The sequence below is a fragment of the Pogoniulus pusillus genome, chromosome 8, assembly GCF_015220805.1.
Source record: "Pogoniulus pusillus isolate bPogPus1 chromosome 8, bPogPus1.pri, whole genome shotgun sequence".
Lineage (NCBI taxonomy): Eukaryota > Metazoa > Chordata > Aves > Piciformes > Lybiidae > Pogoniulus > Pogoniulus pusillus.
The window spans coordinates 22,536,274-22,548,713 of NC_087271.1; the positions used below are offsets into that span (position 1 = coordinate 22,536,274).

General features: G+C 42.5%; 1 protein-coding gene across 5 annotated transcripts in view; it reads left to right on the forward strand.

Annotated features, from left to right (window-relative positions):
• Positions 1-2,272: 2,272 nt before the first annotated feature.
• Positions 2,273-12,440, forward strand: part of SPATA6 (spermatogenesis associated 6) — a 49,705-nt gene continuing 39,537 nt past the window's right edge. For 2 of the 5 annotated variants that reach the window (XM_064147569.1, XM_064147570.1), the window contains exons 1-4: positions 2,274-2,666; positions 8,665-8,802; positions 10,888-10,936; positions 11,754-11,795. In XM_064147569.1, the coding sequence (XP_064003639.1) occupies positions 2,619-2,666; positions 8,665-8,802; positions 10,888-10,936; positions 11,754-11,795 (277 nt within the window). In that variant the 5' untranslated portion in view covers positions 2,274-2,618. Of the gene's footprint in view, positions 2,667-8,664; positions 8,803-10,887; positions 10,937-11,753; positions 11,796-12,440 lie in introns of all 5 variants that reach the window. The other 3 variants (XM_064147571.1, XM_064147573.1, XM_064147572.1) reach the window with 3 other exon arrangements.

Here is a 12,440-nt window from a genome sequence, read left to right on the forward strand (position 1 = left end):
CCCTGAGCCTCCTCTTCTCCAGGCTAAACAATCCCAGCTCCCTCAGCCTCTCCTCGTAGGGCTTGTGCTCAAGGCCTCTCACCAGCCTCATCGCCCTTCTCTGGACAGGCTCAAGCACCTCAATGTCCCTCCTAAACTGTAGGTGAACTCTGATCCAGGCTGGTGTTCCCCTTTTCTGAGTGGAAGGCTCTCTGCCTCCTTCTGCAGGAAACCCAAGACAGAGGGATACAGACATGTCCCCTGATCCGTGCTCCTTTCACATGCCTCACAGCAGTCCTTTGCTCATGGGCACACCTGGTTCTCTTGGCTACACACCAGCAAGCCACCTGTCAACACAAGTCACAATCTCACCATGGTTGTCTGTCCTTTGGAAAGCTAAGGATTGGGGAATTACTCCACTTTTGGTACACTCCAGCAGCATTATAGGCCAGGACAGCCTGTTGTGTGCAGTACCGGGGAAGCGATGGTGCCCCTGTACTCAGCACTGGTGAGGCCGCACCCTGAGTACTGTGTCCAGTTTTAGGCCACTCACTACAAGAGAAGTCACTGAGGTCCTGGAGCAGATCCAGAGAAAGATCTGGAGAACACATCTTAGGAGGAGCAGTTGAGGGAACTGGAGTTATTTATTCTAGAGAAAAGGAGGCTGAGGGGAGACCTTGCTCTCCACAACTACTGAAAGGACCTTGTAGGAAAGTGGGTGTCATAAATAACAGGCATAAACTTAGAATCATAGAATCAATCAGGTTAGAAGAGACCTCCAAGATCATCCAGTCCAACCTAGCACCCAGCCCTATCCAGTCAACTAGACCATGGCACTAAGTGCCTCATCCAGTCTTTTCTTGAACACCTCCAGGGACGGTGCCTCCACCACCTCCCTGGGCAGCCCATTCCAATGGCAAATCACTCTCTCTGTGAAGGACTTCCTCCTAACATGCAAAATAAGGCTTTTAATAGAGTTGCAAGAATCAAGCAATGCACAGGCCTGGGTGCGCGGGGAGACTCTGCTCTACCCTAACGTACACCCTTTGTTTTCAGTTTTCTCTTTTTATATCCTATCCTATTACATAGTCATTACTAATTCTAAGAAAAGGTTGGGTTTTCCTTATCAGTTCTAAGAATGGGAGGTGTCTCTTCCACGCATGTCTCTTTGTATCCAGTGGTCCCTCTGGTGGTCTTCAGTGATGAAGTAAGGGGTCTTCCTCAAGTGTCCTTTCCATGAACTCCAAACTGGTAGTGTCCTTTGTATGATTCTTCCTCTGTTTGCTCATGTGCAAAGACTGTCTCTTCCACCTGCCTTCCTCCTCCACAAACCTTTCTAGTCTCTAATTATTTATTGCTCTGTAATCTTAAGCCAAGTGTATACTTTTGTGATGGTTGTGCAAGGAGGAGTGCAGCTCCATTCAAAGTTCCCCTTCCCCCCTGTCTGTGGCCTCTTGCCACGAATTGATTGGATGAAACATATAATTCTCACATGGGTGTCAGTCTCATCTCCCTAATAACAACATCTAGAACAAGAGGAAATTATCTTCCTGTTTACTTTAAGTAAGAGGAGGCTGAGGGGAGACCTCATTGCTGTCTACAGCTACAGGAAGGGACCTTGTGAGGAGGCTGCTGGGCTCTGCTCACAGGTAACTGGAGATAGAACAAGGGGGAATTGCCTCAAGCTGAGACTGGGGAGGTTTAGATTGGACATTAGGGAAAGGTTTTTCATGAAGAGTGGTCAGGAACTGGAATGAGCTGCCCAGGGAGGTGGTGGAGCCACCCACCCTAGCTGTGTTTAAGGGTGGTTTGGATGTGGTGCTTAGGGCTATGGTTTAAGGTGAATCTTGTAGAGTAGGGTTCTAGGTTGGAATTGGGTGATTCTGGGGGGCTTTTCCAAACTGCCTTTTTCTGTGACTCTGTTGCACCAATGGGTGTTTAACCTGGATATGGGAAGAAACTTTTTCACTGCAAGGGTGAGCACTGGAACACACTACCCAGGGAGGTGATTTAAATCCGTATCTCTGGAGATACTGAACAGACACACACATACGGTGCAGACGAACATGGTTTAGCATCAGTCTGGGTAGCTATCAGTTGGTCTTAACAACCTTACACGTCTTTACCAACCTCAAAGGTAAGAGCGCAAGTGGCAGCACCTGAGAACACCGCGCCCATGAACAGCGGCGAGGCCAAAGGGGCTCCAGGCGAGCCTGGGCAGGCGCTTGCGCGGATGAGTACGGGGCAGAGAGGAGACCACGACATGACGGGAGAGCAGCGACCGCCGGCGCACGGCATGGCGGGAAGGCGCATGCGCGGCCGCGCAGGGCATTGTGGGAGCGGCGGTGGCCGTGAGCCGGCCGAGCGCGCAGCGCCGTGCGAACGGGCGGAGAAGCGCCGCCGGGACGGGCAGCTGGCGCCGCCGGGGCGGTGCGAAAAGCAGCCGGCGAAGGCCAGCCTGGTCTAGCCCAGCCTGACCGAACCGGCCCCGCCGCTATCCACCCACCCCCGGCAGGTGGGGGAGCGCATGCGCGTTGCCTGCAGGAAGCTACTTGGTTGCTGTGACAACGGCGTCGGCCCCGCGGCGGCACTGAGGCGGAGCGGGCCGGGAGCTGGCGGGCAGCCGCCCTCGCCCGCCCATGCCGCGGAAAGCGCTGCTCTGCGTCCTGCAGCTCAACGTCCGCTCGGTGAGTGCCCGGGCCGCGGACCCTCCCCGTCCTCAGCCGGGGCGCGGCGGGTCGCAGGCTGGAGGAGAAGCTGCGGCTTGCTCTTCCGGTGCTGCTTCCCGCCCAGCTTCCCCCTCTCAGCCGCCGCCTCGCTATCCCAGCGCCGGCCCGGGGGTTCTTATGGGACGCTGGTTCAGGCCCGGTTTTTGGGTAAAGTATGCACTATCCGGGATCCTGTCCTTGTACCCTTGGTGGTGGTGGTGGAAGCCGGCGTCCTCCTCCTCCGCAGTTCGGACGTTCCTGTAGAAAAGGGCAATTTGTAAAAGGCGCTGGATGTTCGGAAGCTCTGTAGTGCGAGAAAAGCATTCCTGGGGAAAACAAAACGAAAACAAAAACCCAACAAAAGCCAACTAACAACAAACAAAACCCAAACATGCAAACATAAAACAGGGATCGCGGAGGGAGTCAAAAAAAGCCGGGAAGCAGCGGCTTGTACATGGTTTATGCGCCCCTATTAGGTGTAGGGTGTGGCACTGAGCATGGATCATGTTAGATCCATTCCTTTGTGCACTTTGTACATATGCAGAACACACATAAGGTGTGAGTGAAGTAAAAGTCTGTATTGCTCTCCTGACCATTTTAACAAAGTAGTGAAGGCTATTCTGGAGTTGTTGGCTTTACATGCCATTGCTGCTGTATGCCAGAGGTTACGAGTCCTCCTGGGGCAATGAGAAGCTGAGGTGCCATCAAAAAAATGAAAAAGGGAGCAAGTAGAGATCCCGGAAATGGGACATGGACCAAATGTTCCCACTTGCTTAGCCCCTTTTGTTCGCAAACTTCTGTGGCTACTCAAAAACAGCTTCACATAAGTGATGAGAGTATCACCCTAATAGTCCTGCTGTAATGCCTCTTAACAGCTACTGTTCGTATCGCAAAAGCCTGATTTGTGCTTGGAAGGCAGTTGCTCTGCCTGCCTTTTCTGTTCCTACTGCCCTGAGTTACTCCTGCACCAGGCAAGGTGTTCCTCCAGCACCAGGATGCTTAAGTTCGTGTGTATTTGTTGTTCACTTTGCTGTCAAGGCTACAAATAACTGTGGAAGGGGATAGAATAGGAAAACTACAACAGAGATCTGAGTCTCCCTTTCATCACATGTAGGTTCAGTTATATCTCTCCTATGCTGTATAATTCCTCTCTGATAAGACTTTTAATAATTGTATTTAGCCTGGGTTTGAACCATGTGTTTTGTCTTTTTTTTTTCCCCTGGAGCCCACTTTGGCATTTAATTCCTAAACTTCTTTCTAGCAAGTTGGTGCCCTGTACTTACATAAATGTCAACACTGGCATTTCACTTAAATAGTTTTTTCCTTCCTTGGTGAGTGCTCTCTTCATATACTTTTTGAGCAGTAGTTCTGTCATTTTGCAGTTGATCTTTGTCAGATAAAGAGTAATATTTTTTTGTGGTCAGCTCAGCAGTCTTTTGATTCTCATAGAGATGGTTGCTAGTCTTCCACTTCAAATTTGCATTGATCAGGATCAGAACTGAATTCAGCATTCCATGGTGCATCTTGTTGTTGCCTTAGGTGATGTAATTTACTAGCACGCTCCTCATCTTTCTCTCAGCCAGTGTTGAAGAGTTCATCCACAGTGAGAGCAGAAACTGTGGGCACACCTCATCTCTATTACTGTGGTCCCACATACAGGTTTTTCTCTACGTCTTTCTTGACCTCTAATGATTTTATTATTTCAATTGGGAACACTGACTTCTTGTGTCATGGTCATTAGAAATGTTAAAAGGCATGGATCCCAGGTATACAGCAGACTGTTTTTATTAGTAACCCTCAACTTGATGCTTCTCAGTTTTGCACATTACTGATGGTTCTGTATCATCTTAGGACCTTCATACTGACTCCCATCTTCCACATCTTAAGTAATAATAGATCGTGTGTTAACCTTTTGTTCAGAAAAGAGGCTGTCAAGAAAACATCAGGTTTTCCTTAATTGATCTACTTTTATGAAACATGCACTGCTGGGCTTTTTTTCTAGTCATATTCTCCTTCATATCTTTATTACTGTCTACTTTAATGTATTTAAATATTCTGATATAATTTTTCAGATTGCTTTCTCTGAATCATGTGGACCTTTTGTTGTTGTTTTTTGGGGGGGTTGTGTGTTTGTTTGTTGGATGTTTTTTGTCAACCGATGGTACTGTCCTTGTTTTCATACTATAGGTTCTAGTTCTGTATAGATCTAGCAAGAAAAATGACATTCAGAGCCTGGGCTGAAGGTGATTCAGTCTCCTTGTAGCTCCTTGGTTCTGGTGCATACTAGGTAAATTCTGTTTTCATAATTTTATTATCTAAATTGTTTGTTTGTTTATTTTCTGGACTTGATTAAGTATGTAAAACCTAGGGAAAATATTTGGTTATATTTGAGACACAGATTTGTTGCTTTTCCCATTTTACCTGATTGATATTACATCCATTTGTTTTCTCCTTGTCTGCTTTTTTTGGTGACTAAAGTCTTGTCCAAATATCTGATACCTTTTCCTATTCTTTTGCAATGCTCTGCCTATTCCTTAACCCTCTTAAAAAACTATGCACTTGTGCTAAAAGTTTTGTTCTCTTTGGTTTTCTTTTCTGTTGAGATACTGACAGATTTTGTTCCTTTTAATGAAATTCCAAGATATTTTGATCTGAGTCTACCAGCCCTTTGCTTTATTACAGTGCTAGTTTTCTTCATTTCTGAAAGGCTGCTCTTCTAAAATGGAAAGCCTTAGTTAAAAACCTCATTTGGTTTATCCTGCCATTAATTGAAACTGAATAATTCATGATTGCTCAGACTGAGATTTCATAGTTATTTGGGTATTTGAGACTAATTTTGGTGACTACCTCTGCTGCTGGCATTTAGATTGCTCATGTAACAACAGAATGAAATTCACATTTTTCTTCATGTCTGTCTTACATGGAGAATTCACAAATGAGGCAGTGAAGTTAGGTAAAGCTTTAAGCACTAAGATGAATTAATAGCATTGTGGATTACTGCCAGGTAAGCAGACTAAAATGGTGTCTCTTCACATTGAGGAGATTATTTTTGCAACTCTAAACCCAAAATGCCATTCTGTCTGGAAGGTTGCACTCAGCAGAAGTTCATTCTGTCCACTGTCCTTCATAGGGAATTCCTCTTGTTTTACTGGTAGCAGGCAATTAAAGGATTTTTTTTTCAAGGCCTGTCCTTTTCAGTGGGCTACAGATGCAGCTGCAGTTTTAGAATTGCCATAGAGGATTGTGGGTCAGTAGAATTCCGTTCATTTCCATGAGATCATAGAATGGAAGGGGTTGGAAATGACCTCTGGACTTCATCTAGTCCAGTGCCCCTCCTCATGCAGGTACACCTAGATCAGGTTGCACAGGAAAGTGCCTATGCACATTTGGAAGTCTGCAGAGAAGGATACTTTACAACCTCTCTGCAAAGCCTGTTCCAGTGCTCCATCACTCTCAAAGGAAAGAAGTTTCTCCTTAATTCAAGTTAAATCTCCTGTGTTCTAGTTTGTGTGTGTTTCCCCTTGTCCTGTTACTGGCCACCACTGAAAAAAGCCTGGCCCCATCCTCATGACTTTCAGATGTTTATATGCATTTTTAAGATCTCCTCTCAGTCTTCTCTTTTCCATACTAAAAAGCCCCAGGTCTCTCAGTCTTGCACAGAATCATAGAAAGGTGCTCCAATCCCCTAATCATCCTCATGGCCCACCACTTGACTGTCTCCAGTAGTTCCTTATCCCTCTTCAACTGAGGAGCCTGCCCAGAAATGGACATAGCACTCCAGATATGGTCTCACCAGAGGAGAGTAGAAAGGGAGGGGAACCTCCTTCAGCCTGCTGATCACACTGTTCGTAATGTACCCCAGAATACCATTTGCCTTCTTGGCCATGAGTGCACATTGCTGTAGCATAGTGAACTTTTTGTCCACCAGCACTTTGGTGACTTCCTTCTGGCTGCTCATGATGGTACACCTTCTAGATTATCTTGGGAACTGCAGCAGAGAAGTCCAGGATAACACTGTCACAGGCACTGATCATAGTCCTCTCAGTTATTTGTAAGATCAGTTAATTGCAACAGTAATATTTGTGTTCATTAGCTGATCCATAGGTAATACTATTACAGTTTTAAAATGGGCCCTCATCCTGCCTGAATGGCTTGCAGTCAGATACCAGCTTCAGTTTGTCTCCTTAAGTGTCGTGCAGCTCCATGCATCCATATTATAAAACAATTTCATGAACTGCAGATGGGTGTGTCATTCATTTTTGGAGCTGCTGTGAAGTTACATGAACATGTAGATTAGGTATTCCAGTCCAGGCACTGAGTTGTGCACTTTATCTCACAGGTAGCAAAAACACAAGCTTCCACTTGTGCAGTCTTGCCCTATATGCTGATTTGTAATAATTTATTTTCTTTCCTAGGATATAGCCAGAATAAATGATACTTCTTGTTTTTAAAGCTCTCTACTTTTTATCTCAGTAAAAAAGGCAATTATTGATTGCTTTCTGTAAGGTGAAAGGCGTGAAACCCTAGGTAAAAATGATTATAAATCCTACAAAAATGTCAAGAAGAAAATTGAGAACAAATGTAATACAACTTGTAAGACATAGTTTGAGGGGGCTTGCCTTGTATGAGTGAAATCTGCCTCATTCACTCACTCCTGTTCACCCCTGCAACTGTGTGAGTTCATACAAGTTGTTGAATGCTTGATGGTCTGTTTTGATTGGGATATCTAATATCATGGCACTTTCCTTGCAGATGTTAAGCCTTTATTTACACAGAAAGGAAAGCCTTGTTTTTTTCCTCCTTATGAGTAGGAATACTATTTTTTAGCTTACACTGTACTTATAATCACCTATCACATTTTGTTTTCTATTATTTCTTTCACCTGAGGCTGTTTTTCTGCTGTTTATATAGTTACCTTTTAAATATATTTAGGATTTCTCAAGTAAAATACTCCTTTTGGAGTAGAAGACTGTAACCAAAGCACTTATTTTAATTCCTGTCACTTTCCTCCTTTGTCTTTCTACTTGGCAATTGAAAGTCTGAACACTTTCTCTAGCAACCTTATGTTGGAAGAGACAGCCTCATATTTATTATACTGTGATAAAAAGTGAGCAGTAGAGCTGAAGTGAAAGGTGACAATTCTCTGGCTGGGTAATAGAATAAAACCACAGGGCTTGGAGAAAATAGGAAGTAGTTTTGCAGTGAGCTGTGTACATCCTTGCAGTGAAAATATGAGTAAGAACATCTGACATTCATTAGAGCTTTTAAAAGAGATCAGCTTATTCTTACTTAAAGAATACAAATTGTCCAGAGCAGGTTGAGAGATTTGTAGTATTTGACAGCCTAACGAAGAGCCTTCCTTGCCTTCAGTTACCCTCAAAGGTGGTCAGACTTCTGAGGTAAAACTTTGTGTTCTGTGTGTTTGATAGTAACAGGACAGACGTTCAATTTGCTCATTTATGTATTAGAAGACAGAATTCATATAATATTGGCATAAAACCTTTCTCTTTTTGATGGCCAGATAGAGTATGGTTATGTAAGCATGTATGTTTACCAGCTTTCTCTCTGTAGCTAGGTTAAAATTTGCATAGGCTTTTGTTTCTTGCCATCACATAAACTTCATCCTGTGGGACTCTTCATGTAGATGCTGATGTAACCCTTGATTGGCATATAGTCAGTGGGACTGGGATACCAGGTTTCATTTTTGCTTGAAGACAGTGGTGTATGTTTACTTACAGTAAGAAGAATCTGTTCCTGAGTATTTTGTAAATGGTGACTATTTTTCCTGGTCAGTCTGTACAAATGGAATTGCTTCAGGAAAGAAATTTTCTTTTCTAAAGAACAGACTCCAGTCTGTTAAAATCTGACTCTCAGAAATCAAACATTTTGGCCCTTGCCATTTCATTTTTATCTTGAAAACAGCTTTTACTTCTGTAACTGAAGTTCAGTTTGTTTAATGAATGTGTTACTCTTACAGATAACTTGCCCTGGAGTGCTGCTGAAAGACAAAGAAGAACTTTACCTCAGTGTCTCTGTACTTGGCCAGTACAAAAAAACTCAACATGTCCCTGCAGCATTTCCACTCTTCTTTCAAGAAAAACTAGTATTTGAAAAGGTAATAAAATGTCAAGAGCTAATACAAGCCAAATAAAACCCATCCCAAACTCCACAAAACCCCATTGTGAAATCCCTGAATACAAGTGATGGCATAGTACTCTGACTCCTGCTTCTCTACAGCACAAAGCGGAGGTGTATGCCTACGTTCTCCATACAGTGACTCAAGAATTATGTGGAATTTATAATGTATGATGAGACTTCTTAGGTGTTTGTTCTTTCTCTTGTGAAATTTCCCTTTTCAGTGTCTGTTTTCTTGGCTTGGGAGCAACTGAACACTGTTCTAAAAATTACAGCAAGGCGAAGAACAAAGACTATGTGGTATAGGAGAGTCAACTTAATTTAGTAGAAAGATAGAATAGCAGCTCAAGCATTTTTGGTGATGTCTTTCTTCCTTTGAGATTTTTTTTTTTCATGGTTTGTGATCAGAATTCCCAGATTGGTACTCTGGCCTTATAATTTACAGTTGTTTATCACACATTCTGAGTCCCTACTAGTTTCATTATTAGTACCACAGGGATAATGAAACACAGTATCTTAGAGATATGATCTGGCTTCTTGACTACCTATGCATAATAATTCTTTGCCCTTTCTACTTCTTTTCCTTTAAGCATCCCCCAGCACTTTGAGAACCAGACTGAGTAAACATCAGTGATGCTCTGGTGATGAGTGTAAGAGACAAATGGTGATAGTTTCACCAGCTACTGAAGAGTAAAAACAGTTGTTTAAAGGCAAACATATCACAGACTACTTAAGGGAAATGTACTGAATCCTATTTCCAGTGCAATTTAGGGAAAGTCCAGTCTATCTGCTTACAAAACAAGGAAGCTCAGAATAGTATCAGAGAGATGTCTTCCTACAAATTGCTATTGATTAGGTCTACTGGTGGAGCTCCAGTGCTTGATGGTTTTTAGTACCTTGGACAACAAAGTAATCCACAGCCCTGCACTGAGGCTGTACAGAGTAAGAGGCAAGTTATTACCTGTTGAATACCCAGTGCAGCAGCCTCTTCTATTCCATGCCATCTGTTCACATAACATTCAGGTTAAAAAAGCCCTGAACAGTAATCTATACATCACTTCCAAGAAATTGAAACTTGAAGAACAGTTGCACTTGCAGCCCAGAGAGCCAATCATATCCTGGGCTCCATCAAGAGAAGTGCAGCCAGCAGGTTGAGGGAGGTGATTCTCCTCTTTTACTCCACTCTGACAAGACCCCACCTTGAGTAGTGCATCCAGTTCTGGAGCCCCTATTACAAGAAGGAATATGGACATCCTAGGGTGTATCCAGAAAAGGGTCATGAGGATGATTAGAGGCCTGGAGCACTTCCTGTGGAGACAGAGAATTGGGGCTGTTCAGTCTGGAAGGGAGAAGGCTCTGAGGAGCCTTCCAGGATCTTACAGGGGCCTACAAGAAAGCTGGGGAGGGACTTTTTAGGATGTCAGGTAGTGATAGGACTAGAGGGAAGCAGAGGGAAGGACTAGAGCAAAACTGGAAGTGGGTAGATTCAGATTGGATTATATGAAGAAATCCTTCACCATGAGGGTGATAAGACTCTGGAAGGGGTTGCCCAGGGAGGTGGTGGAAGCCCCATCCCTGGAAGATTTTAAGGACAGGCTGGAAGTAGGTGTCTCTGCACATGGCAGGGGCACTGGAGCTGGATGATCTTTGGGTTCCCTTCCAGCCCTGACAATTCTAATATATTCTTCATTTACCATTATATATATATTATATTATTATGATATTATAAATTTTACAATTTATCTTGAAATTTTCTCAAACACTCTTATCTCTACATGTCCAACTCTTTACAGTACCCTGTAATTTAAGTATGAAGAGTAACCGAGGCTAGAAATCATATGACAAGAACTGCTAGCATACAGTTAATTTGATTGTGTTCCAATTGCTAATTTCAGTTTCCTTTCTTTTTGCCTTTCCAATGGTGATAGTACTCTTGGCAACCATCTTGGCAGGGAAGAGTCTTGGTTTTGTTTTTTTTTTTTTTCTTTATTATTTCTCCCCTCCCCCTTTTCTCAGAAATCCATCTGACTGTGCCATTATTACCATTTAGTAATTTCTTTTTCAGGCATTTGCTGATGTAGTTGATCCTGGAGACCTTGTGAAGTTGCTGGAATGTAGGTTCTACTTTTTTATGGATACTGTGTTGTATGCATTTTGTAGGTGTGATCTCTAAAGACTTTTTAGAGGTTTAAAGTGTGTGATAACTTTTCCATCAGCACCCTGTTCTGTGAAAAGCTAGTGAGTGACCAATGTAATATGTTGTGTACTAAATAAGTAGGACTCTAGCACTAGTGAATTTTCTGAACAGAAGATGCAGTGTCAGTGCAGGTAGAGGCTTTTTGCTCTCTCTGGTTACTGGTAGCTTACTCAAAATAGTGTTACCGAACAAAATGCCTCTAGAAATATATGCTGCATGCTTTAGAACAGGCAAAAGGTAAAAAGTCATCCAGATAGTTAATGGGTTCGTTTTTAAATGCTACAAGCACAGACATTCAGTTTTTTAAAACTTAAAAGAATATTTTTTTAAAGAAAATGATGGCTTGCCACACACAGAGCATAATGGACTGTAGTGAGACAACACTGACTCTGAACTCAAACTCCAGAATATGCTCACTTATACTGAGAGTTACCTGAAAACGTGGCAAAACTTGCATCACCTTCTTTAAAAGGACAAACTTGCCAGCAGATAGACCTGAACAGTTTCTAAGAAAAATTTAGAATTGTCATTTGCTGTTAATACCATTGTGTTTTTCTGTGGTATTTATGCAAGCTGTTCTTAATTTTAGTGTTGGTGTAGTGGAAATAGTGCAGCTATTTACAGTGCTGTGAAGCTTAAGTCAGTGAGCTATTTTTCTTGGGCTTTGACTGTGAGAATTACTTTCTATTTGGGTTAGTTTTAACTCATGAAAAACTTTTTTTTTTCCTTTCTAGTTGACACAGCAGTACTTGAATTAATACAGCTTGTTCCTCCAGGTATTGTATCAGTCTCCTCATAAATTATGCAGTTTAGTAGGTGAATTTCCATGAAGGCATTGCTCATTACAGCACAATCACTTTTTTCAACACACAAACAACATAGAAAGCTCTTGCACAAATAGTCCTCTGAATGTAAAATGTTAATAGATCAAGAGGATCTCATTCCTGAAAGAGAATAATAACTGAATATTGAACTGTACCATGCTCAGGCTTAGGGAAGTGATAATATTTTAAAATGGAAAATAAACTGAAACCATCCAGTGCACACTTATTAACTGCTTCACAATTCACTTGCGAAGTGGCTGTCTGTGAAGTTTCAGAGTGCATAATCTTGTTCTCAGAATGACACTTTTTTTTTTTTCCTTCCATTTTAATGGTGACCATTGGGAAAACTCTTATCCTCACTATAAGTATTATAGGTCTCTTGGGATATGTGAAGATAATAAATAGCAATTTGTCATACTTCCGTTATTGGTTTGTGTGATTATAAAAATCTATTTTAATGAAATTCAAGTGTTCCCATGAATAATGTAAATCTACATTTTATTGGAAATAAAGTCAAGTTTTAAAGAGGACTCGTTTGGAAACTCTGGTATTAAAAGCACTCTCTGTCACTTGTCCTTAGTACTTTCAAGGAGATGA